The 23,212-nt window shown below is 42.2% G+C and overlaps 1 protein-coding gene across 3 annotated transcripts in view; it reads right to left on the bottom strand.

Moving 5' to 3' along the window:
- Positions 1-22,896, bottom strand: part of SH3BGR (SH3 domain binding glutamate rich protein) — a 92,575-nt gene extending 69,679 nt beyond the window's left edge. For all 3 annotated transcript variants that reach the window (XM_044750660.2, XM_014839289.3, XM_070488903.1), the window contains exons 1-3: positions 22,552-22,896; positions 16,111-16,296; positions 6,536-6,616 (exon numbers count right to left, since the gene is read on the bottom strand). In XM_044750660.2, coding sequence (XP_044606595.2) covers positions 6,536-6,616; positions 16,111-16,296; positions 22,552-22,596 — 312 coding nt within the window. In that variant the 5' untranslated portion in view covers positions 22,597-22,896. The remainder of the gene's footprint in view (positions 1-6,535; positions 6,617-16,110; positions 16,297-22,551) is intronic.
- Between the last annotated feature and the right edge of the window lie 316 nt (positions 22,897-23,212).

Below are 23,212 nucleotides of genomic sequence, written 5' to 3'. Positions count from 1 at the left end.
TCTGGTCCTCGCACAGCACCCTCTCTGGTTTTCCTGCGCAGTCGCAAGACCAGGGGCCAGAGGGGGAAGCTGCAGCAGCATCTTCACCTGAAGGCCCTCCGGTGTCTCCTTAATGACTAGTTCTCTCCGATCTGGTCTTTGTTCTTTCTAGAACTCCTATTACTCACATATTAGGTCTCCTGTATCTGACGTCCAGATTCTTGACTTTCCCTCGTGATTTCTATTTCTCTGTGTTTTATTTTGTGTTTGATGTTTGTCCCCTGTGGATCTTCCTGACCCACAATGCGGGCCATGACAGTGTCCTTTCTCTCTCTTGCTCATCTTGCAGTTTTAAAGTAGGAAATTCCAGAATGTCTGTTTCCGCCCCAAATTCACGTCCTTTACGGTTCCCGTCAAATGTTTCTCCAAATCTCCCTCTGCTTCTTCCCTTTGTGCTCCCTCATTGGAAGGCACCAGAATCGTGTGTTCAGTGTGCTCTTCCTCCTCCAGGTTACAGGGAAACGCTGCCCTTATTGAAATATTTTTGCCTTCACTCAAAATTGCTTTCAACAGGAATTCACTAATCATATCAGAAAAGGAATATCAAAGCTTTTAATCACACGTCATTTGGGGCCCAAAGTTGTGTTACTCGGATGTATCATCTGTGCCTCATTCCTCAGACTCGGATGCATTCTACGGGCAGATCCATCCTCCACTGAAGACGCCGCCATGGCCTCAACAGAGGGATCTGAAGCCTCTTTTGAGCAACGTTGGTCTCGCTGTTGGGAATGTTAGAGTGTCGTGAGGCGGCCGCCACGGGGACAGGGCTCACCGGGACATTCAAACTCTGACCCTGAATAGTCAGTCACACCCCAAGAGCGTCCTGTAAATGCAAGGCTTTGACATTCTCACCACTGTACCTATGGCTACCAGTTAGGGGAAAATCTAATTACATGGATAACAGGATATTTCCCACTGGTATCTTAGTAATATTCCCCTGACTAAAATAATGTATAAAAGACACTGACTCTAGCGTTTCTTTGCCTGGTATTTGACGACAATGCTATAGGTCAGCAATCATAGCTTCAGTTATATCTTTACATGTTAACTTGGTCAAATCTTTGCTTCATTAATTTCAATCTAGCACGTTCTAGGACAGCAGTTTTCAGTCAGAGATTCTCATCACCTCTCATATCATTTTACTAATATACAGATATCTAGGATCTACTTCAGACATCCTGAATCTCATTTACTTGATTATTCTTGATATAGTCCTACCATATATGGTAAGAAGATGCTTGGCATTTGTGGTATATTGCATGGTACGTATGCTTAGTATATTCATGGCATATTATGGGTGATTATTATATCAAGATTTTTTCCCCTGTTCATCCATTTTATAGAAAAGATATAATGTTTGCTGTCTTCTTTAAAAATAGGCTTAGTGATTACATTTGTAGATATTTTGTCTAAAACTTTCTTGGATTGACTTTATTATTATCTTTTGCATGCCACGGAAACAACCAAATTTTCCTGTCAGGTGCATTATTCTGGGTATAATTCTCATCAATTCTTTCACCTTTGAAAATAATTGGTAAAAGATTAATCACAGTCACTTTAGGTCTTTTGTCACCCACAGATATTTTTCTTAGCTTGTTTTACTTTGACACTTTCCTGAAAACTTTTGCAACCAGCTACAGGCCAGAATGCTTCATCTTCCACATAGAAGGACCCAGAGCCCCAAAGAAAAGGATTATATGCCGGGTGCTTTTGGGTCTAGGCTTCTGATGGCATCACTTAAAGAACTTTCAGACTATACCAGTGGACTGAGCCAGGATTCCAGAACTCTAGTTGAGAAGTAGCTGGGTTCATCAGACTGCTAACCCCAGATCCAATGGGACAGGAATTAACTACATAGGACTGAATGAATCGATGAGGGGTAATTGTCATTTTTGTTTGGAATATTGTTGATGTTATTTTAATGTCCTATTTTCTGGATATAGAAAGAAGCCCTCTGTCTTTCCTCTTAAGCTTTTTATAAATCATGACCATGTAGTAGACTCTGCTTTTGTACGTTGAAATGAAACATTTGTAAATGATCTCTCTGCCGAACCCCTCCAGAGTTTGAAAATTCTTCTCAAATCTTTTTACATTCCATGGCAATATCATCATTTGCCTAGGTTCAATAAGAATCCATGTTTCTTGTTACCAGGGCATAATTGGAACTGGTTATGTAACCAAGGCCTTGCCTGGAGTGCGGTATTAAGAATGAGGCTCATTTACTCAGACACAACCAGACGCTTTTAAAGAACTAAGGTTGACATTATGGAGCCACCGCTTACTCACAAAGCCCTCTTGGGAAAACTGGCTCGATATTGCCTGCCTAAGACAAGAAAAAGTGTCTAACACCAGTAATACTGCTCATGATGCTTAATACCATTTTATAAGCATACATTTCTACGTAATTGTCAAGAGTGTCTATTTTTAGCTTGAGCAAGATTAATTTCCTTGCTGACACGTCGCCACAATGTTGTTTACTAGAAAATGACACTGTGACAAATAATATCATTTCCATAAATCATCAAGTGTCTTCCCAAAGGATACTTGAAGGACTTTCTCCATGTACAGACGTGTAAACACCCATAAACCCAAGCAATGTTGACAACACGAAGGTTCTAGCACAGACTGTGCCGCTCATTAGTGCAGTATCTTTATGCAAATCGAGTAAACCCCTTGGGCTTCAAGTTCCTCCTCTGGGAAGAGAAGACTCTGGACTGGTAGGCCTCTTAGGTCTCTAGGCCATGTTTTATAATTCCACGGCCATCCTGTTCTTCCACTTAGTTAAAGAGTACGTCACGCAGTATGACAGCACCTAAGCACGAATCAGGACGCAAGCTAAAAACTGAGAGTACACATTTTTTTAATGAGATAAGATGACACACAGCAGAGGCTGAAAAAATAGATTTACACATATGAGTATGGCTACATCGCAAAACATAACGCTGTTTGTTACAAAGCAAGTTGCAGAACATTCTAAAAAACAGGATACCAATTAGGCGTTAAAAATACAAAACAACACATGTATTGCTTGTGGAGGGAAGATAAAATGGGAATTTAACTAAATATCCCAGAAAGTAAAAAAAAAAGACAAAAACATGGAAAATGAGAGAGAAGAGATAAGAAAATTGGAGAATTAGTCTAGGAGGCCCAACATTCAAATAAGAGAAATTCCAAAAAGGACAAAGAAAAGAAAACAGAAACTAATGAAAAATGAATGACCACAGAAATAGTACCCCCAACACTTTGCAGAACTGAAGGACATGACTTTCCAGATTAAAAGAGCCCAGCAAGTGCCCAGCACAAATAATGAAGAAAAGACCTACCCCAAGCACCTCATCATACAACTTCAAAACAAAAGATAGGATCCTAAAATCTCCCAGAAACGAGAAAACCAAAAACAGGCACAAACAAAGGATCAGGAGACAGATTGACATCAATTCTCTCAACAGCAACTCTGGAAGCCAGAAAGAACTCAGAGTAGCGCCTTCCTGGTTCCAAGGCGAAATAACATCCAACCTGGAATTCTGCACCCAAAAAAAACTGGAAAAGAAAGGTTCAACGTTCACGGTTAAGGCAGGGCCTACCGCTTTTTGTAATAATCCTTGTAGGACTATTCGACCTTTACAATAGTATGTACATATTAACTTAGTATTCAAAAAACTGTCTTTTCATAGATAAATGAAAGTACACATTGGGTTACAAAGATGCACTTAAGATAGACATTCCTCACACCACAGTCTCTCTTCATAGCACAAGAAAGTCAGAAACAAAATTTTAAAATAGAATCTGATGGTGCTAAAATCAAGGAGATTAAACATGCTCGTTGCTGGTTCAGGGAGCCTGGTCAGCCACGGTGCGGCAGGATAAATGTTATGATCTCACTGAAGAGCAATTTGGTGGCACATTTCAATCCCATAAAAATACTCATGCACTTTTATCTCACTAAAAACGCTACTGGGGATGCATCTTAAGGAAATATTCCAAAAGAAAATGCTATTTCGTGGCAACACTCACTGCAGAGTTATATACAATAAAAAAAACTGTCAGCAACAAATGTTCAAAAATACAGTAAAACTTATGACACGCCAATTTGATAGAATATTATACGAACTATTTCAGTGGCCCTTATGAGACTGTAACAGCATAAACAAGTTTATGATACAATAAGTAAAAATAAAAAATAAAGGAATGACAAGTCAATTAGGATACATCAATTTAAAGAGTATTAGACACAATTTTAAATGATCATTATGGAGACTACAGCCACACGAAAAAAAATCATAATGTTACAAGAAAAGGAATTAAAAAATAATAAAGAACATTGCCAAGGGAAGAAATGAAGAAAAGATGATTCCTGGGATTTGCCGTGAATTTTTCTACTCCCCCTCTCTCCATTCTGTTTATTGTGACCCTTGCTGGAGAGGGTAGCTCTAAGAAGCTGACCCATGAAAGATTAAAGGAAAACTCTCATTTCAAAGCTTTGCCAGATTATTGTTGACCAGGGATAGGAAAATCCCATTTGTTCTGAAAACCCCTGCTGAGTCTATAGTTGTAAAACTAGACTCCACCCTCCCACCATCCGCTGGTCTAGGGTCTGGGAAGAGGGGATTGAGAAGTAGTAGGAATGTGGGAGATGTCTACTGAGAGAGAACTTGGATTCAGAAGAGAGGGGAGAATTGTCTAGAGGGTGGGGAGGAGCAAGAAAGCTGGGAACTGGCAGCAAGGAGGGAGTGCAGGGGCTCTGCCCCATCTCCAGGGGCGGGGAATGAGTAAGCACTTTTAGGACGCCTGACACCTCCTCTTCTTGGGGAAATTCCCCGGAGATAACTGACTCTACACAAGCCTTGCTTCTCACCACCAGTTTTCCTTCGACCTCTCCCGCCTGGCTTCTGGCTCCACCCCTCCTCAGAAACTATTTGTCATGGCCACCAATGACCTCCACGTTGTCCAAGCCACGGGTCACTCTTTTATTCTCACCTGACGCAATCTCTCAACAGTGTTGGACACAACCAACCTCACCCTCTTCTGTGAAAAATACCTCTCTGAGGCAGCTTTCACACCACACGCTCCTGGTCCCCTCCTGCCTCAGAGACTCTCCATCTTAGCCTCCCCGGCCGGCCTCTCCTCATCCCCTATCCAGCTCTAAGCTTGGAGAACCCCCCAGCACGACCCTCTCTCATTGCGTAACCTCACCATACCCCACGACTTTGACTCCATCCACGTGCTCCTGGCTTCCACAAGTGCATTTTCAACCAGACCTCAATGAGATGCAGATCAGTCTGCAACTGCCTACCTCACTTCTTCACTTAGATGTCTTGTTCAAACTTAACACCCCCTGTATGTACGATCCTTCATGGAATGGACGTCTACACCCAATGGCTAGGAGTAACCATTCATTCCATCCCCACTCCCAGGTTCAGTCCATCAGCAAGTCTTATCAATTCTTCCTCCAAAATAGACCCTAAAATCCTCGGCTTCTGCATGGTTCTAGCCCCACTGCCCTAGTTCAAGTCACCGTCTCAACTGCGTTACTTTCAGAGTTTGCAGCTCTGTAATCATTCAGCCCACAGCAGCCAAAATGAGGTGGTTTTTTTCCCCAACTCCCCCCAGTACATAGCTGTATATTTTAGTTGTGAGTCCTTCTAGTTATGGCACGTGGGATGCCACCTCAGCATGGTCTGACAAGTGGTGCCATGTCCTCTCCCAGGATCTGAACCAGCAAAACTCTGGGCTGCCGCAGCAGAGTGCAAGAACTTAACCACTCGGCCATGGGGCTGGCCCCCAAAATGAGTTTTAAAGAAGGAAATAAGATCACGTCATTCCTCTGCTTAAAATCCTTACAATGTCCCCACTGCACCTAAGATAGAATCCGGAGCAGTGCTATGGCTATGCTGAAGCCATGAGACATTCAAAGTCATGATATTAGCTTTATTGGCATAATTCTCTATTTAATTAACATGATTATACATAAGCAAAGATGAAACAACACCAAAGGAAAAACCCTGGTGAAATTTATCTTGTTCTTATGTCTAGATCTTTCTTTTTCCCTCTTTATCAGACTAAAAAAGCAAAATTCAATTCATTTTAAATAGAAATAATTAATATAGGGGTATATATCATTATAAAATTAACTAACATAAGCTATACAAGAAGTCAAATCAAAACAAAACAATTTCATAAACACAACCTGAGAACTCATTTTTATAAATTTAATGAATCCACTTAGATTACTGAATGCAATGATATTTCTTAACTTAGATACTGGAAAATTTCCTATCACAAGGTGTAAACAGGGAAAAAATATGAAAAGCATAGTTTAGGAACATGTTTTAGTAAAAACCTTATATTTTTGCTATGTATAAGACTTCCTCAGAGTAAAGAGTGTATTAAAGCCATGTTAACTTAAATATGACCATTTATTAAACAGTCTTGGATGCTGACTTCTATCTTCACTTATTATGACCTGTATTGGGCCCAATGGCGTGTTCAGGCTTACCTTAGAGCCCGGAGGGGGAGCCAGACCAAGGAACGAATAAATAATATTCTCTTCTTTTGCAGAGAAGAAAGAGTCAAAATCCTGGAAGCAAAGAAAAAGAATGTTTGAACCCACTGCACAATTGTGAGCCAGTGTATTTACCCAAGCTGATCTTTTTTATTTACTAATTTTTATTTATTTACTTAAGTTAGGAGCTAACTCAAAAGGTGATCCCAGTTTGCTTTGTCAAAGATAACCAACTCCAAAATAAAAAATCTAACCGTGAAATTCACATTTTTACACACTTTCATTGTGCCTATTACAGTGCAGTGAGAATAAACATGCATGTGTGTGCATGCACACACACACACACAAACTCAGATATGCCCAGTAAAAGGCTTCTACAGATGTCTCACATCTTTAGCTGGTTTCCTTGTAATTTGGTACTATGGATTTGGACTCTGATCAGCAGAGACTAAGACAACACAGGATTTCTCTACTGTCATTACAGCAGCTTCTAGGGGCCCAGACTCATCTCAGGAACCTTCAGACACCAGGAGCCACAAGATTGTGGAGGGCTTAGAGCCGTGCTTGTTTTGGCAAAATGGGGAAAACTGTAGAGTGATGTGAAACCTGGTAGCAAATTGAAATCTGAAGCTTGATGAGGCTCCACCCCACACCCCAGACCCCACCCAGAGTGACCTCCTTCCCCAGGTGAGTCCAGCCCTAAACCAACTCTTCAGTCATGTGGTTGGCAATAGCTGAGAAGAGCTTCATTTTCTATCATTAAAACATAAACATATTCCCCCAGACTACTTAATTACTGCCAATCTTTGTCACTGCTGAAACACTGTTTCAACAGTGTAGCAAAAACCGCTCACTTCGAACAGCAGTGTGTCTGGCCTGGCCTGAACAGGAAAATTCTCAAACCAACTTAGTTGCGTTATTGCTTACCCTGCTCTTAACTGTGTGTTGAGAAGCGTAAAACCAAACACAGGCCAGCTATGTTGAGAAGAAAACGTTAGGTATTCCTGTGTGTTAATCTTATTCACAGCTTTATTCTTTTCTACCTGTTGTCCAGATTCTCTCAATGATTAATTTTATTCTTTTATACTAAATTCATTTTTGTAAGTTGCCTCAAAGCTCAGCCAAAGGAAATAGGGCATCATGAGTAAGTGATCTCTTGGTATCAGAAATTCTGACCGATTCCCAGAGCACACACTTACTAGGCATTGTTAAAAGATTACACGATAGAATACATTAGTGGCAGTGTTGGTAAATAGGTGAAATATAAGGAGGTAAATTTATGCTATTTTCCAAAAATTCCATAGACAAAGATCTAACAACTTTTCTAGTTGTCCAACACTGGAATCTTCCAAGTCAAGAATTTTCTTACAGTTGAGTAAATTGTCTTTTGCCTCAACTTAAGTTCATAGACCTTCTTCAGAATTTCAGAGGAGTGAAGAACAATTTGTCATTATTTTTGACTTAATGCTAACAAATAGATATAGAAAATAATGAGTATAGAATGGTTTTTGAGCTTCCATTTCTGTTAGCGTGGCAGATTAGATGCCCTGAAACACTGTCTTGAAAAAAGAACTTTTTTTAAGCCAGATTAAGAAAAAGTATAAATGCATTGCTGAGCTGGTACAAAAGGAAAGATGACAGCAAGTGAGATCAGGAATCCTGAGAGTGAGCACACACCAAGGGTGCCACCCATGCTGAGAGTTTCTGACAAACCCAGACCTTTATCTCCCACTTTGATACTGCAAACGGAAAAGGGGAAGTGGATAAAGCCCCGGGCCACCTCAAGGTTGGGAGTTTTATAACACACACACACACACACACACACACACACACATATGCGTGTACATGCATACACAGTTGCATGCATGCATACATATACACACATGCATACACAAACACACACTCCAGAACCCCGTTGAAGGCTCTGCCCTCAATATAAATATAAATGAGGAATAATATCGCCATGCAGAACAAAATGGAAGAAAACTTTCCTGGTTCAACTTTGGTGTTGAGTGGAGGAGAAAACATTCTCCTCTGAGAATTCATAACCACAAGCCAGAATTCATGAGACTTTGTGGTCCAAATTCCCATGACATGTGTTGTCCAAAACATCTTCAAAGGAAATCTTAATTTAAAAGGGTTCTAGTTTTTATATAGCTCCCAGGAAACTAGCAGAAACAAATTCCAGGCCTCAAAGAGTATCCAGAAATAAAGTTTTAAAAAATGATCAGTTCAAAGTCAAAAAATCACAAAGTAAATAAGGAAATAAAAACATACCATGAGTGAATGCCAACAGAAATAACAAAAAGCAGAGTCAGAAATTAGGAGCAGATATTTGAATTATCAAGAAGAAAACATAAAATATCTATATTTAACTTACTAAATAAGTGAAAGAGAAGGTTGAAAACACAAGAAATAAACAAACTAAAGAGAACAATGACGCAAATTTGGAAAAGAACAAAAACTACTCCCCAAAATGAAAATGTAACAACTGAATTGTAAAAGTTAACATAGATGGATTAATAGCTAATCAGACACATCAGAAGAGAAAATTAGCTAACTAGAAGAGTCAATCAAAGAAATTACCTAGAGAGAGAAAAAAGAGATGAAAAATGTGGAAGAAATATTATTATAGGAAAACAGAATGAGAAGGTCTCAGAAACATCTTACAGGTGCTCTAGAAGCTAACAGTGATAACGGGGGAAAGCCATGCTCAAATATTTTCTAGACTTGTCGAAAGATGCCAATCCTTAGACTAAGGAAGCCCAAACAATAATCATAAACCAGATAAATAAAAAAAAACCTCTAAACATAGACACATCCCAGAGAAAGATTATTAAAAGCAGCAGGGGTGGGGGGAAGGAGGGAGACAGTCAACTGGACGAGGTGGGGAGGAAAGGGGGAAGAAGAAAGACAGTTTCCCTACGAAAGAGCGGCAGTTAGAGTGACAGCTGGCTTCTCAGCGGCAACACAGAAGACAGAAGAAAATAAAATGATAATTTCAACGTGTTTAGAAAAAAAAATAACCATCAACTCAGAATTCTAGACCCAGTGAGACTATTTTTCAAACATGAGAGTCAGATAAAGACATTTGTCAGAAAAGGTCTCTTAGACAAACAAAAATTTAGAAAATAAATCACCAACAGACCTTCATTTAAAGAAACTTTTAATCTCTTTATTGATTTCTTCTGTATTTTCCTTCTGGAGTTTGTAAAACAGAAGTTTAAGACCTAAGTTGGAAGTAAGGTCACATATTTCAAACAAATAGATGGGGCTCCAAAATATTTGTATCTCTGTGCCTGAACTTGAATGGCCTTGAACGTGTTTCAGTTCTAACAGCAGAATTTTATTTGGGCAATATTCGCCCATCTTGGTGTAATTTATGTGACTCTGGGTGTTCAAAGCTGCCGTTGAAGCTAGTATTCTTACTCAGTTCCACAGCACTGAATACCTTATGCTGTCGAAGATGTGAATGAAGTGTGCAATGTGCATCTACTGCTGAATTCATTTTGTGCTATTTTTGTAAATACAGTAGTTTTGCATAACCTCAAAAAGAGAGAAGGGGCTGACCCGGTGGCACAGTGGTTAAGTTCGCACATTCGGCTTCAGCAGCCCGGGTTCACCGGTTTGGATCCTGGGTGTGGACCTATGCACCACTTATCAAGCCATGCTGTGGCAGGCGTCCCACATATAAAGTAGAGGAAGATGGGCACAGATGTTACCTCAGGGCTAATCTTCCTCAAAAAAAAAAAGCTAAACATGCTGACAGCTATGACCTAGCTATTCCACTCCTCCTTACAGAACCAAGAGAAACTCGCATGTCACCGGGAGACCCACGGAGAGCATTCATTGAGCAGCCTCTTTGTAACAGCCAAAAACCAGACAAAAAACCAGACAAAAATCAGACACTGCTATGGTCTGAATGTTTGCGTCCCCTCCCAAATTCATGTGTTGAAATCCTATCTCCCAAAGATGGTTGGTCTTAGGAAGTTGCCTTTGGGAGGTGTTTAGGTCATGAGGGTAGAGCCCTCATGAATGGGATTCATGCCTTATAAAAGAGGCCTCGGAGAGCTCCCTCACCCTTCCATCACATAAGGACACAGGGAGAAGGTGCCAGCTATGAAGCAGGGAGAGGGCCCTCACCAGAACTCAACCATGCTGACGCCTTGATCTTGGACTTCCAGGCTCCAGAACTGTGAGAAATACATTTCTGTTGTTTATAAGCCACCCAGTCCATGGTATTTGGTTATAGCAGCCCAAACAGACTGACACACACACCAGTGTCCATTCTGGAGCAGTGAAAATGAACAAGCCATGAACACCACCAATCAACATGGACGTATCTTTAAAATATGTTGGTGAAAGAAGCAAGTCAAAGAACGCAGGTAGCACGAATCCAGTTATATAAAGCTCAAAAATAGGCAAAACAAAACGTACTGTTCAGGTATTTACACACGGGAGATGAAAGACAAGAATGGGAATGGTGAACACAAAATCCACTACGGCGGCTCCTTCCGGGGCCGAGGAACGTGGACATGACGGGGAGAAGCACACAGCGGAAGTCTCAATTTCTGGTGATATCATGCTTCTCAAACTGGATGGTGTGCACATGGTTGTTCATTTTATTATCCCTCTTTAAACTATATATTTTTATCCTATATGGCATATTTCATATTAAATTTTCAATGACATAAAATAGCTTGTTCAGCAACATCGATGCGTTGAGAGAGCCCTCCTCCTACCCTAATTGGGCGGACATCCTGCCCTCCCTCGCTGCCCTGAGGATACTGGCCTCTCTGCTGAATGGTCAAGGTCCCCTTTGGTTGTGTTCAGGCTCAGGTGGGCACCCCAGCCCTTACCTGGGCTGAGAGGCACAGACTGCAACTTGGCATCAACAGACACGTCTGCCACCTCCAGTTAGTACCCTCTGCCAGGCGGGTAAGCTGGCCTCCTCTGTGCCTGGCTTCCTGTCGGGTGTCTCCTTTCTCCAGCTACCAGCTGCCTGCCCTGCCCTTGGGATAACATCTTCATCTGTTCTGCAGAGAGCAGCAGGAGTTCACACTGGCAGAGACACGGCAGTATTCAGAACTGCTGACGTCCAGTCCTCTCACCGCCCTGGTGCAGAGAAATCCACTGCTTCTCCTTGCGGTTCTCTCTCCCTGCGGCCATCATCAGGGATGGCACACGGGTGACCATTCAAGAATCCTCAGAGACCAGTGATTCACTGTAAATCATAGAGTTATTCTTACAGCTCACATTTCAAGCACATTTCAATCTGGATTGATGCCATTTTAACAGATCCTTCAGAACCTTTGAGCCTCCTTTTAAAATCTGAACCTACAATACAAATAATCATTTTTAGCCACTTTCTGGAAACAACGCCCTCTGCCTCACTAATGCACTTTTGTTAAGAGTGTCCACAGACTGCAGAAAAGCAAATGCAGCAAAGCTGTTAGTAAGATAAACTACCAATACCTCTCTGAAGGCAGAACTGAAGGTATTAAAAACAGCTAAACATAAAATAATTTGTATGCTCATCTCATTAGATCCATACTTGTAATAATAGGAAAATACATCTTAAAAATAGAAGTCTTTTTTTTTTCACTTGAAAAAACTTCTTTCTCCTCCACAACTAAAATTTAAAAATTGCTAGATCACAGCAAAACTGGATAAGAAATGCCTTTGAGGCTTTATTTTTATAGCAGAAGATAACTGCAGAAACTTTACCCCAGGCATTAGCACAGACTGAAACCTGCACACTTCAACATTGTCTCTACTGTAGCTGCCCTTAATTAAAAAGGGCAGCTGAAATAAGCAAAAGGAAGATATTTAAAATCCTACTTTCACTGGAGAAGTACTAGAAGAAACCATGACATGATTCTTTTGATAATTTTAGAGTGTAGAAAGCTTTTCTAAACAAGATGTGGGATGCAGGAACCATAAAGAAGAAAAATTAATAAATTTGTCCACACGAAAAATTTTTAAAGTTCTGCATTCCAAAAATGTCACTTTAAAAAGTCAAAAGACAAATAAGAAACATGGGGAAATATCTACAATATCTATGGTAGTGAAAGGGCCACTTTCCTTCATAAGTAAAGATGCTGGCAAACCATAAACGTTACTTGTAACCCAACAGGAAAATACAAGTCATAGAAAAAACACAGATAGCTTAGAAACATAGGAAAAGGTATTCAGCCTCACTCACAAAGACAGAAATCCAAGTCAAAGCCACAAAAGTACATTTTTCATCCAATAGATTGGCAAAGATTCAAAAGTTTGCAACATACAGGCGAAGTCTCAGGGAACTAGCCACTGTCAAACTAGCCTAGTGGAGACGTAAATTGGTACCACTGTAGTACAGGGCGATTTGCCAATATTTCTAATATGAGATGCATATATGCATTAACTCAGCACATCTTCTAGGAATTTATCCTCGATATATATGCTCATACTGGATACAAAGTCCGTATGGATACAGAGATTTCCTGCAGCATTGTTTGTAACGGCAAAAGACTGAAAACAACCTGAATGCTGCCCATCAGAGGACCGCACCAATAAATTATGTTGCATACGATGGAACGATGGAACATTTTATAGCCATTCAACGGCTATGTGCAGGTACGCAGTGATCTCTGAGATACAGTTACCAAGTGAAAAAACGAAGTGTGTACAGTACACTCCCATTTTTAAGTGATACACAGTTGTAAACATACCCAGAAAATTTTTGGAAGGTCAATCAAGAAATTGCCAAGATTGGTTGGTCAGAGCAGGACCTCCTACGAAACTTGCAGGGCCCCCTGCAAAATGAAACACGGGGTCCCTTTTTGAAAATTGTTATGCGTTTCAAGACAGGGAGAGCAGAGCATTAAAACAGGTAGAGAGCTCCCTGGAGCATGGGGCCCCTGATGCCAGCCCACCTCAGGGGAAGGAACCAGAGTGACAGGGGTCTGAAATGGGAGGGAGAATATTTTCACTGGAGGTAAAATTTGAACCATTTTAATTTTCCAGTGTGCACGTGTATTAATTTTTCAATTATTAAAAAAATATATTTTATAAAAAATAAAATAAAAATTGCCCACCACCACTACACCACCCAAAAAACTTTATTCTCCCTTTCTTTATCCAACAGTTCCACAATTCTCAGAAACGTGGGTCACGGTGTAGGGGTGTTGGGAGGTGGGGAAGGTATGGGGAGGGCTGGAGGGGGAGGTGGAGGGGAGGACTTCCTCACAGAGGAAATCCTCTCTAACCTCTGGGAAGCTGCAGCTTAAATCCACAGGAGAGTTGGACTGAACCACACATTCCTCTAAATAAGTGCTGGCCACACTGAGACTGTTTGAAAACACTCCCACAGCCACGGGACTTTGAGCTAAGCCTCTGAAGAATGCTAACACAGCCGTGTAAACTCATGCAGCCCTGTACTGGGTTGAATAGAGTCCCCACAGATTCATGTCCACCCAGAACCTCAAAAAGTGACCTTATTTGGAAATGGGATATTTACAGATGTAATTAGTTATGAGGAGACCATACTGGATAAGGGTGGGCCCTCTTCCAATGACTGTTGTCCTTATAAGAAGGCACGGGAAGACACAGAGAGACATACGAGGAGACCACCATGTGACTATGGAGGCAGAGATGGGAGTGATATATCTAGAAGCCAAGGAATGTCAAAGATTGTCGGCAACCGCCAGAAGCTAGGAGAAAGGCACAGAACAGATTTTCTCTCAGAGCCTCCAGAAGAAACCAACCCTACTGACTCCTTGATTTCAAAGTTTTAGCCTCCAGAACTGGGAGAGAATACATTTCTGATATCTTAAGGCATGGTCATAGTCAGCTTGGGCTGCCATAAAAAAACACCACTGACTGGGTATTGACTGGGAAATACCGTTGACTGGGAAATGTATTCTGTCACAGTTCTGGAGGCTGGAAGTCTGAGACCAGGGTGCCAGCATAGTTGGGTTCTCTTCCTGGCTTGCAGACAGTCACCTTCTGGATACAAGCTCACATGGCAAAGAGAGAGGGATCTCTCTCTCTTCCTCTTCCTATAAGGGCACTAATCTCATCATGAAGGCCCCACCCTCATGACCTCATCTAACCTTCATCACCTCCCAAAGACCCCATCTCCAAATACCACCACACTCGGGGTTAGGGCCTCAACACGTGAATGTGGGGGATGGACAAGCATTCAGCCCACAACAGCCACTGAGTTTGTGGCACTCTCATCCATCAGCCCTGGAAACTAACAGAAACCCCCAACAACTAAACCATTCATGCTTCAGATCAAAGGCCCAAAAGCTTTTCTGTAAACGGGCAGACAGTAAATATTTTTGGCTTTGTGGGTCTTAGGTCTCTGTTGCAAGCACTCAGCTCTGCCATGGTGCAAAATCAGCCACAGGCGATAGGTGAGTGAATCCATGTGGATGCATTCCTATAAAACTCTATCGACTAAAACAGGTAGCTGCAGGCCTTGGCCCTCAGGCTATAGTTCGATGACACCTGCTTTGGAGGAGAAAGGTATAGCAAAGAGAAGCTAACCTAAAGGGCCAGCAGTTTCATGTAGCAAGAAGAGAAGAGGTGAGTTAGGATTCCTACCCCTGGCTCCAGCCTTCTGCAGCACGACGGATCAGTTCCTGCTACCTTCCAGAGCCCTGCTTGCTGCATCTGAAAAACGACCTAGAAAGTTGATAAGACCCCTAAGATACTTTCAGTTCTCATGTTCTAAAGTCCTTTGAGTTGTTTTTGTTTTTGAGGAAGATTAGTCCTGAGCTAACCTCCACCGCCAATCCTCCTCTTTTTGCTGAGGAAGTCTGGCCCCGAGCTAACATCCGTGCCCATCTTCCTCTACTTTATATGTGGGACGCCTACCACAGCACAGCTTTTGTCAAGCAGTGCCGTGTCCACACCCGGGATTGGAACCGGCAAACCCCAGGTGGCCGAAGTGGAATGTGCTCACTTAACCGCTGCGCCACCAGGCCGGCCCCATTCTTTGAGTTTTTAAATGTTTCTTTTCAGCTATATTGATTTACTAAGTAGAATCTGTAAACTGTTAGGAAAAAGCGATTTTATAGTGAAATGAACTATTAAATATATAAAATGAAGTTGCTGTTGTGATCAAAATGTCCAGAACTGTTCTTAAACTGTTTAGATACATTCACACAAATTCGTCTTGAATCTGTAGGAAGACTTTCCTTCTGCAAGTCATCCTTTCTGACGATGAAGACTCGCTCTGTGTCTGTGTGGGCGCATGGATGTGTACACTGCCAGGCTGATTAGAATTCCTTTCCAACGAAATACATATTTTGTTTGAATGAGTGATCTCAATTCTTCAAAATAAAATAAGGAACTTAAAATGGTCCCCAGAACGTCTAAATTATTTTATTGTTTCCATCATTTTGTAAATCTTAAATATTGATTATTCACAATGGATCTACAATCCAGGTATTGGGTAGTAGAAATACATCATGACTTGAAAATTGTGAACAATTCCGAATACTGCCTCGAAATTGACCTGCTTTAAACAATTTCCGATGGACGCACACGCAGAACTTTCCAAGAAACCAAACACTCACCCCACAGTACTGCTCTTCGTTGAAGATTTGGGGAGGCAGAGGAATCCCATTTTGAGGTTTTTTCTCCCCAGGAACATTCTCTCTCATCCACTTCCTATTGTCTTCATCTCCAGCTATGTCTAATTCCTTAAAGTCAATTTTATTAGCTTCCAGAAAGCCCACGACTTCTTGCTGCTTCTTCCTAATCTGGTCAAGAGTAGAGAAAGATAACTATTAGAGTCTTTTTAAAAAATGTTTTGCTTACATTTACATAAATTAAATCTTTTCTACAACTGCACCATACAACACAAATAATTTTGCTAAGTATTTAAACAAGGAAAATAATAAAACCACACTGTATTTTAAAGGATCAGCAGAGTGATTATTGAAATTCTGAAACTGTAATCTCATCAATGTTTAAATCATGGTATAGTCAACTTAATAAGAACAGAAATGCTCTCGCAGAACTTCTATTTAAGATCTTCAAGATACTTTTAATTCTCTTCTAAGTTTTAATGTCAAAAAATAAATAAGAGGGGCTGGCCCCGTGGCCGAGTGGTTAAGTTCGCGCACTCCGCTGAAGGCGGCCCAGTGTTTCATTGGTTCGGATCCTGGGCGCGGACATGGCGCTGCTCATCAAACCACGCTGAGGCGGCGTCCCACATGCCACTAGAAGGACCCACAATGAAGAATATACAACTATGTACCGGGGGGCTTTGGGGAGAAAAAGGAAAAAAATAAAATCTTCAAATAAATAAATAAATAAGAATTGGTTATGAAGAAAAAGGGTGTTTGGAAGAAGAGAAAGAAGAAAATTTACTATGAAACTCAAATACCAAGTATACCCATCCTAAAATACACTTCATTCACAGTTATGAAAATAGGAACATGAGTCACATGGAAGAAAAGTAGCTTTAGAAATAATACAGGACATTGAAAAGCCCACATGGAGATTACTGGAAGGGGAAGGACAGAGGAAAGGCTCGAAAAAGATATTTCTGCCAGCACATAAAAGAGTAAGGCAGTAAAATAACCCTGTTGTCCCGCAGATTCTCCTTTCCCTTATCACACCCAACTCCAACTGAGAGCGGGGCGGCAGCCTCGCCTCAGAGAGGAGGCTGGAGGGCGCTTTTCTCCACCCGTGGGTCACACGCACAGACTATATCTACCAGCCATTTCTTACGAACGTGGCCATCTTTAAAGCTTAGAACTCCTTCCCTGGAAACAATTACAAAGAAGAATTCACTCCCAGAAATGCATGATGCCCTCTTTGGCAAACACTGGTAAACAAGTTACAGCAGAGTCTGCTTCCACAGAGATTTGTATTCATTTTTGCCTAAATGAATGATTCCATCAGTGACTTGTGTACAGTGTTTCTTTCTTAACATAAGGAAAAGTAAGATACATATAGATGCTTCAGCACCGGAATGAAATCATCACCAAAACCAAAATCTATATAATTTGGTTTTGGTAGTCACTTGATTCTATACATTAAATTAATTATAAATATAAGTTAATATTAAATAATTTTGAAATCTTTTAAAGAATCTGTAATTATAAATTACACATAAAATTCTATATATAAATTACATACACACATAAATATAAATGGTAATCACATAGTTACTTTTTATTTATTTATTTTTGCTGAGGAAGATTTGCCCAGAGCTAACATCTGCTGCTAGTCTTCCTCTAGTTTGTATGTGGGTCACCGCCACAGCGTGGCCACCAATGAGCTGTGTAGGTCTGCGCCTGAGAACTGAACCCAGGCCACTGAAGCAGAGTGCACCAAACATAACCACTAGACCACCAGGGCTGGCCCTACATTTACTTTTTAGTTAACATTTGTACTATCAAAATAACAAACATATTGCAACTACAAGCTTTAGATCAATAAATTAAAGGCTGCTGTTAGCTACAATATAACACTTAATCAGTAAGATTCAGGCCAAGATATGTATCTCAGTTTTGGGCAAGCGTGGACAAAAAAGGAAACTGAAAGTCATACAGAAAGGTGGAGGATGATGGAATTTCCCTTCAGCTTCTGGCATAAGCACTCTGGCACATTCCTGAGTGTCACATCTGCAGAAGCAAAGGAGGGGCTGCGTACTTGTGCACCAAGCTGCCCTCTCCCAAGGCGAGGCTGGGGGAACCCCCAGACCTTCTGCTCCTTGAAGAAACTGTACTCCAAATTCCACAGCTTTATGACTAATTTCTATTGCAAAATCCCATCAGACCTGATGACAGGTTGTTGGACTAAATTATTATCTTAATTAATCTTGTTTTCCATACATACTCTCTAACCTGTTCATAATTATTCATACCACTTTATAAATTACTTATTCTTTTAGATATTTTCAGAGATCACTTTGCTGTTTCGAAGAGTAGAGATGTCTTCATTTTAGGCAGGTTTACCTTTAATTAAACATTCAGAAGGCAACATCCTTTATTCTGCCCAAAACCATCTTCCTTGCTTCTCAAATACCCTCCCAGGAGCCTGAATAAAGCCTGGCAGAGGTCCACAGCCACCTCACCACCACTATTTCCATCTCTATTATTCATGCCTCGGGACTTGAGACAGAATGAAAAATGGATTTCACGCTTTTCCATGATTTCTAAATAGATGAAAAACATTTCCCTGAGTCCTGCCTTATGTGTCTTCTGTTAGAAAGTCAAAGATGGAGAAAATGAGAGCGGAAGACCCATTTACTGTTATTCCTCACAAGACAAGCAATTGCATCTACAGGAAGTTAACTGATATTGTGTTAAATGCTATTTCTCAGCCCCCTCCCCGCAAAAAAGAGAAGAAAAATAAAATCTGCCCCTCTGTACTCCCCAAATCCCTGTAACTTAAACTGGGCCAAAGCTATCATTCATCCGGCTATTTGGACCACTTGAGTTCTGCTTGAGACTGCAGGGGGTCTTAGGATGAGCCTGTGGAGGGGCTGGGGAGTAGGGAGCAGGTGAGCTCACCTGGCTGGCATCGTCAGCTTTGCCAGCACCCTGATGCCCACCCAGAGTGGGGGTCCTCTCCCCTGCAATCCTCCCCCTTGGTGGGTCCCTGTTGAAGGAGCCCCCTTGGACCCTTGCAGGCAAAGTGCAGCTCTTCTCCAAGTGGCTCTTAAGCTGACCCCCAGGGACACAGCATCAGCTCCCAGGGGGCACCTCCCCTTTCTGGCCTCAGGGGGAGGGGCGTGCACAGCACCCCAACAGTTCTTGCCACAGACACACTCCCCTTCTCCTTCTCCCCCATCCAGGGCGCCATGGCCAATGCTGGCCTCACAGGATGCACCATCTGTCTGGGCAGCTCCTCTGAAGGATCTGGGGATCCTTGGGGTCTGTGTCATCTGGAGTCTTTGGGACCTCATCGGAGGCTCCGAGAGCTCTGTTTTCCTATCTTGTTACATTTACTCATAGGAAAGTGTGGTTCTCTGTCCTGAAGTCACCGGCCACTGTTGGTTACTGTGACGCATCCGAGTGATCTTGAGGTCACTCTCTTGGCACCTCCCGTGTATTGTTTTGTACAATTAGAGCCTTTCCAAGTGAGGTCACACTCTCCTGCAGTAAAAGCATGCTGCTTTTGAGTCAGAAACGGCCTGCCAAAGGCTGCTGTCCAAGCAGGGGCTCTGCTCTTCAGCTGCCTCATCTGCTAAATGGTTGGGCTGCAGCCTTCCTCATTCTTTTGGTTTTGGTGAGAACCGAAGAAAAGGCCACATGGAAAAGCATTTGGTACCACAGATTGAGAACCTGCACAGTCAGGCACCCAGCACGCCATTATCTCATCGACTCATCTTGAAAGCCAGGCCAGGCGAGTATTCTAATGACCGTTTTAAAGTAAGAAAACTGAGGCACCAATGAATTAAAAAAATTTCCAAGATTTACACTCAGATCCATCTAATTCAAGGGAAATGTTTTTCCCACTATCTTTACACTCAGTCAAGACTGGAGAAAGGATTGAGACACCCAGAAGCCACCATTAGGGTTTGTCCTTAAAGATGGTGGTCCCAGCGGCTGTGCATCTTGGAAACAATGAGGACCGTCCTCTCTCCTTCTGTCCCCCAGACCCCGTGGCAATGACCTTCAGGAAGAGAGGAGGGTCAGAGAAGAGGACACAGGCCGTCTTTTGCTCACAGGGTCTCTTCACCTAAACCTGCTGTAAAAATATGTAACAGAACCTTAGTGTCAACTGTGAAAACCCATTTGAGAGCTGCATGTGTGAAACCCCCCAAAAATCGCCCCCCCAAAAAATTACAGTTTGTTTTTTTCCTTTTTCATTTATTTCATTCATTCAACAGAAGTCATAAGGACCTCCTTGAATAGGTCTCAGGCAAGAATCCTAAATATATAGGCCAAAGAAGTAAGTAGTAAAGGTTTTGCAGACCCACCACCACACACGTAACAGAAGTCCTGACAGCTGCTCAGTGGTTCCCCTGCAAAGAAGCTTCTGGGTGAAATTCCCTCACCCAAGAAAAATCATTACCATGGACACCAGGGGAGTAATCAGTTCTCAATCTTTAGGATAAGAGAGAAAGTCTCCTATTTATATGGTTTAGAACAATTCTTCTGAAACATAATCATCATAGATTCACATCTACTAATATTTACTAAGTATAATAATTCCAATAATATTAACTAACATTAACAATTATAATAACTAATAATTATAATATTAGCTAGCCATAGCTAATAATTATAACCTTCACTAGTAACTATAACATTTACTGAGCACTGATAAGCACTCGACGCCATGCCGGCTGCCCCACACTTATTTCCTAAGTCCTCATGACAAGGCTATGAGATGAGTACTATTCTTATCCTCATTTTACAGCTAAGGAAATTGAGGCGAGGCAAGGTGAAAGAACTTTCCCAAGGTCACACAGTTCCAAGTGGCACCAAAACATTTGCTTAGGGAACCAGAACTAACTTGGCTTTTCCAAGATCCTGGAATGAATGACATCCCTGCACATCGTCCAAGGCCAACTAAATCATGCTCGCAAACTTCAAGAATGTCAGACATCAAAGAAGCCTAAGAAACCCTTAAATTTTTTCATTGTCTCCAGAGGGATGCAGAGGGCCACTCGGACCTGGTCTACAGAATATGTGGAGGATTGGCAGGTAAGGGGTATAAGTTTCCAGCAATGAGTGTCAACAGCACATTTAAAGCCCACAAGCATCATTTTCCTCAAAAAAATTATTTTTATGTAAATAATCCCAAAACACGCTCATTCTAGATCAAGTAAAAGTTTCTGAGGTCATCAAGAGCCACAAAAGATTTTGCAGTTTTACGTTTAGAATTTTTCCTCATCTTTTTCCATTAAAAGATGCTCGAGAGATCATTAAAGAGTTGCTGATCAGTTGTGCTCAGAAGGGACAATCAGGCTCTTTCTTGTTTTCTTCTCGCCCTCTCTGGAAACCGCCTGAGCTGGTAGCATTCAATAGCTGCTGTTTGGGGCTATCCCCCGGCCAGGCCAGCAGCTCCCTGGGCCGTCATCTCTGGCTGGGTGACTGTTGGAATCCACGCTGTAACCTGAGCTGGTCCGGGACCACGATATAAAAGGAAACAGCCCCCTTTGCTGGTCTCCAGCGTTGAGAATTAAGAAAGCTCTTTTCTCTCCACGCCTCCCTGACTTCTGCTAAAACGCTGGTTGAAATGTCAGTCCCAGATAGGCACGACAAGTTCAAGTCTAAAATCAAAGCCTGAATCACTTCCAGGAAGAAGTCAGTCTCCGCTACCCCTGTTTCTCAAGGCAGGTCTGTCTTGCCCAGCCTGAAGGCTAGAATGGAGAGGCTGATGGATGATCACGAGCCTGGTCCCAACGAAATTCCACAAAGCAATGCGGTGAGGGTCAGCTTTTAGCACCTATTTTTGGTCCATTGGAATTCCTAGAGCGTTTAAAACTGTGACCTCAGAGATGTTTGCTCTTGTCACTGTGACATCATTTTCCTCAAATAATAGGATGACACATGCGAACTTTACACTTTTGGTACGGTTACATTGCATACACGAGTGATCAACCCAGGAGTCATTTTAGTAATCTAGTTCATCCCCGGCGCCAAATATTGTTACACAAAGTGTCATTTATTTGCAACTCTAGATTAGTCTGTATTACAGAATGACTAGCAGAAACACTCTACGGAAAAAAAAAAGTCCCTTAATCTCTAATCAATGCAACACAAATCGCATGTTAAAAATTCTGGTATCAAACACGCCCCCTTCCTCGGATCCCCTTTCACACCCAGCTACCCCAGCTCACACATTTTATACACTTCTGCAACACTACTAAAACAATCTCAGAAAGCAAAGGCACACGGGCTTACTGCAGAGCCACGGTTTACTCACACACTCCTCACAAAGAAATTTAAGGCCAGCGCTGGGCCATACGCGCTCCTTCTACTTCCAAGGCTCAGTTATTCAGAAAATAGTGTAGGAAGACAGCCCCACAGACGCCATCAGACACCTACCGCTACGGACCCAGAAGATGTGGCCACAAACACTTTGATAACCATTTTGATAGTCGGAAAGAGGACTCCCCCCAACACACCCCAGTGAGGGAACGCGGCGCTAGACAAATCCTGACAGTGACACGGCCGAGCGAGTGCCAGGTGGGGGCTGGCGGGGGCCCCGGGGCTCCGCTGAGCTCCGCACCTCCCACTGCAAGTTAACCTCTGCCTCTCGGAGGAGCAGCCCAGGCATCTTGGGCTTCCCCCTCCATTGGCCCGAGAATATTTGGGGATGTGTCGGGAAAATATTTGATTGGTTGATAAAAGCAGTCACTGGCCCCTTTCCCTTATCACTTTCAATGCCCCACAGCAGTCCCTAAAAGGCAAGGCTGCGCCGCGCACCAATCGGAGGCCTGGGGGCGAGGCCCGGGGGCAAGGGAGGTGGGGCCCTGGGAGCCGAAGAGCAGTGGAGGAGGGCAGGAGGGAGGAGCTGGGACAGCCAAGAAACACCAGCTCGGTCTGGTCCGGAGGAGCCTGTGTTTAGGGGGCTTTTAGTATCGGAAGAGCCACAGCGGCCTTTAAAAAAATAAACAGCTTCTTTAAAATTTTGTGGCAGATTAAAAAAGCACTTCAGTGAACTGTCACCCAATAGATTCCTTTCTGAGTGGCCTGGTTCCCGTTT

This window comes from Equus asinus, chromosome 18 (assembly GCF_041296235.1).
Source record: "Equus asinus isolate D_3611 breed Donkey chromosome 18, EquAss-T2T_v2, whole genome shotgun sequence".
Lineage (NCBI taxonomy): Eukaryota > Metazoa > Chordata > Mammalia > Perissodactyla > Equidae > Equus > Equus asinus.
This window is presented reverse-complemented; position numbering and strand designations above follow the sequence as displayed.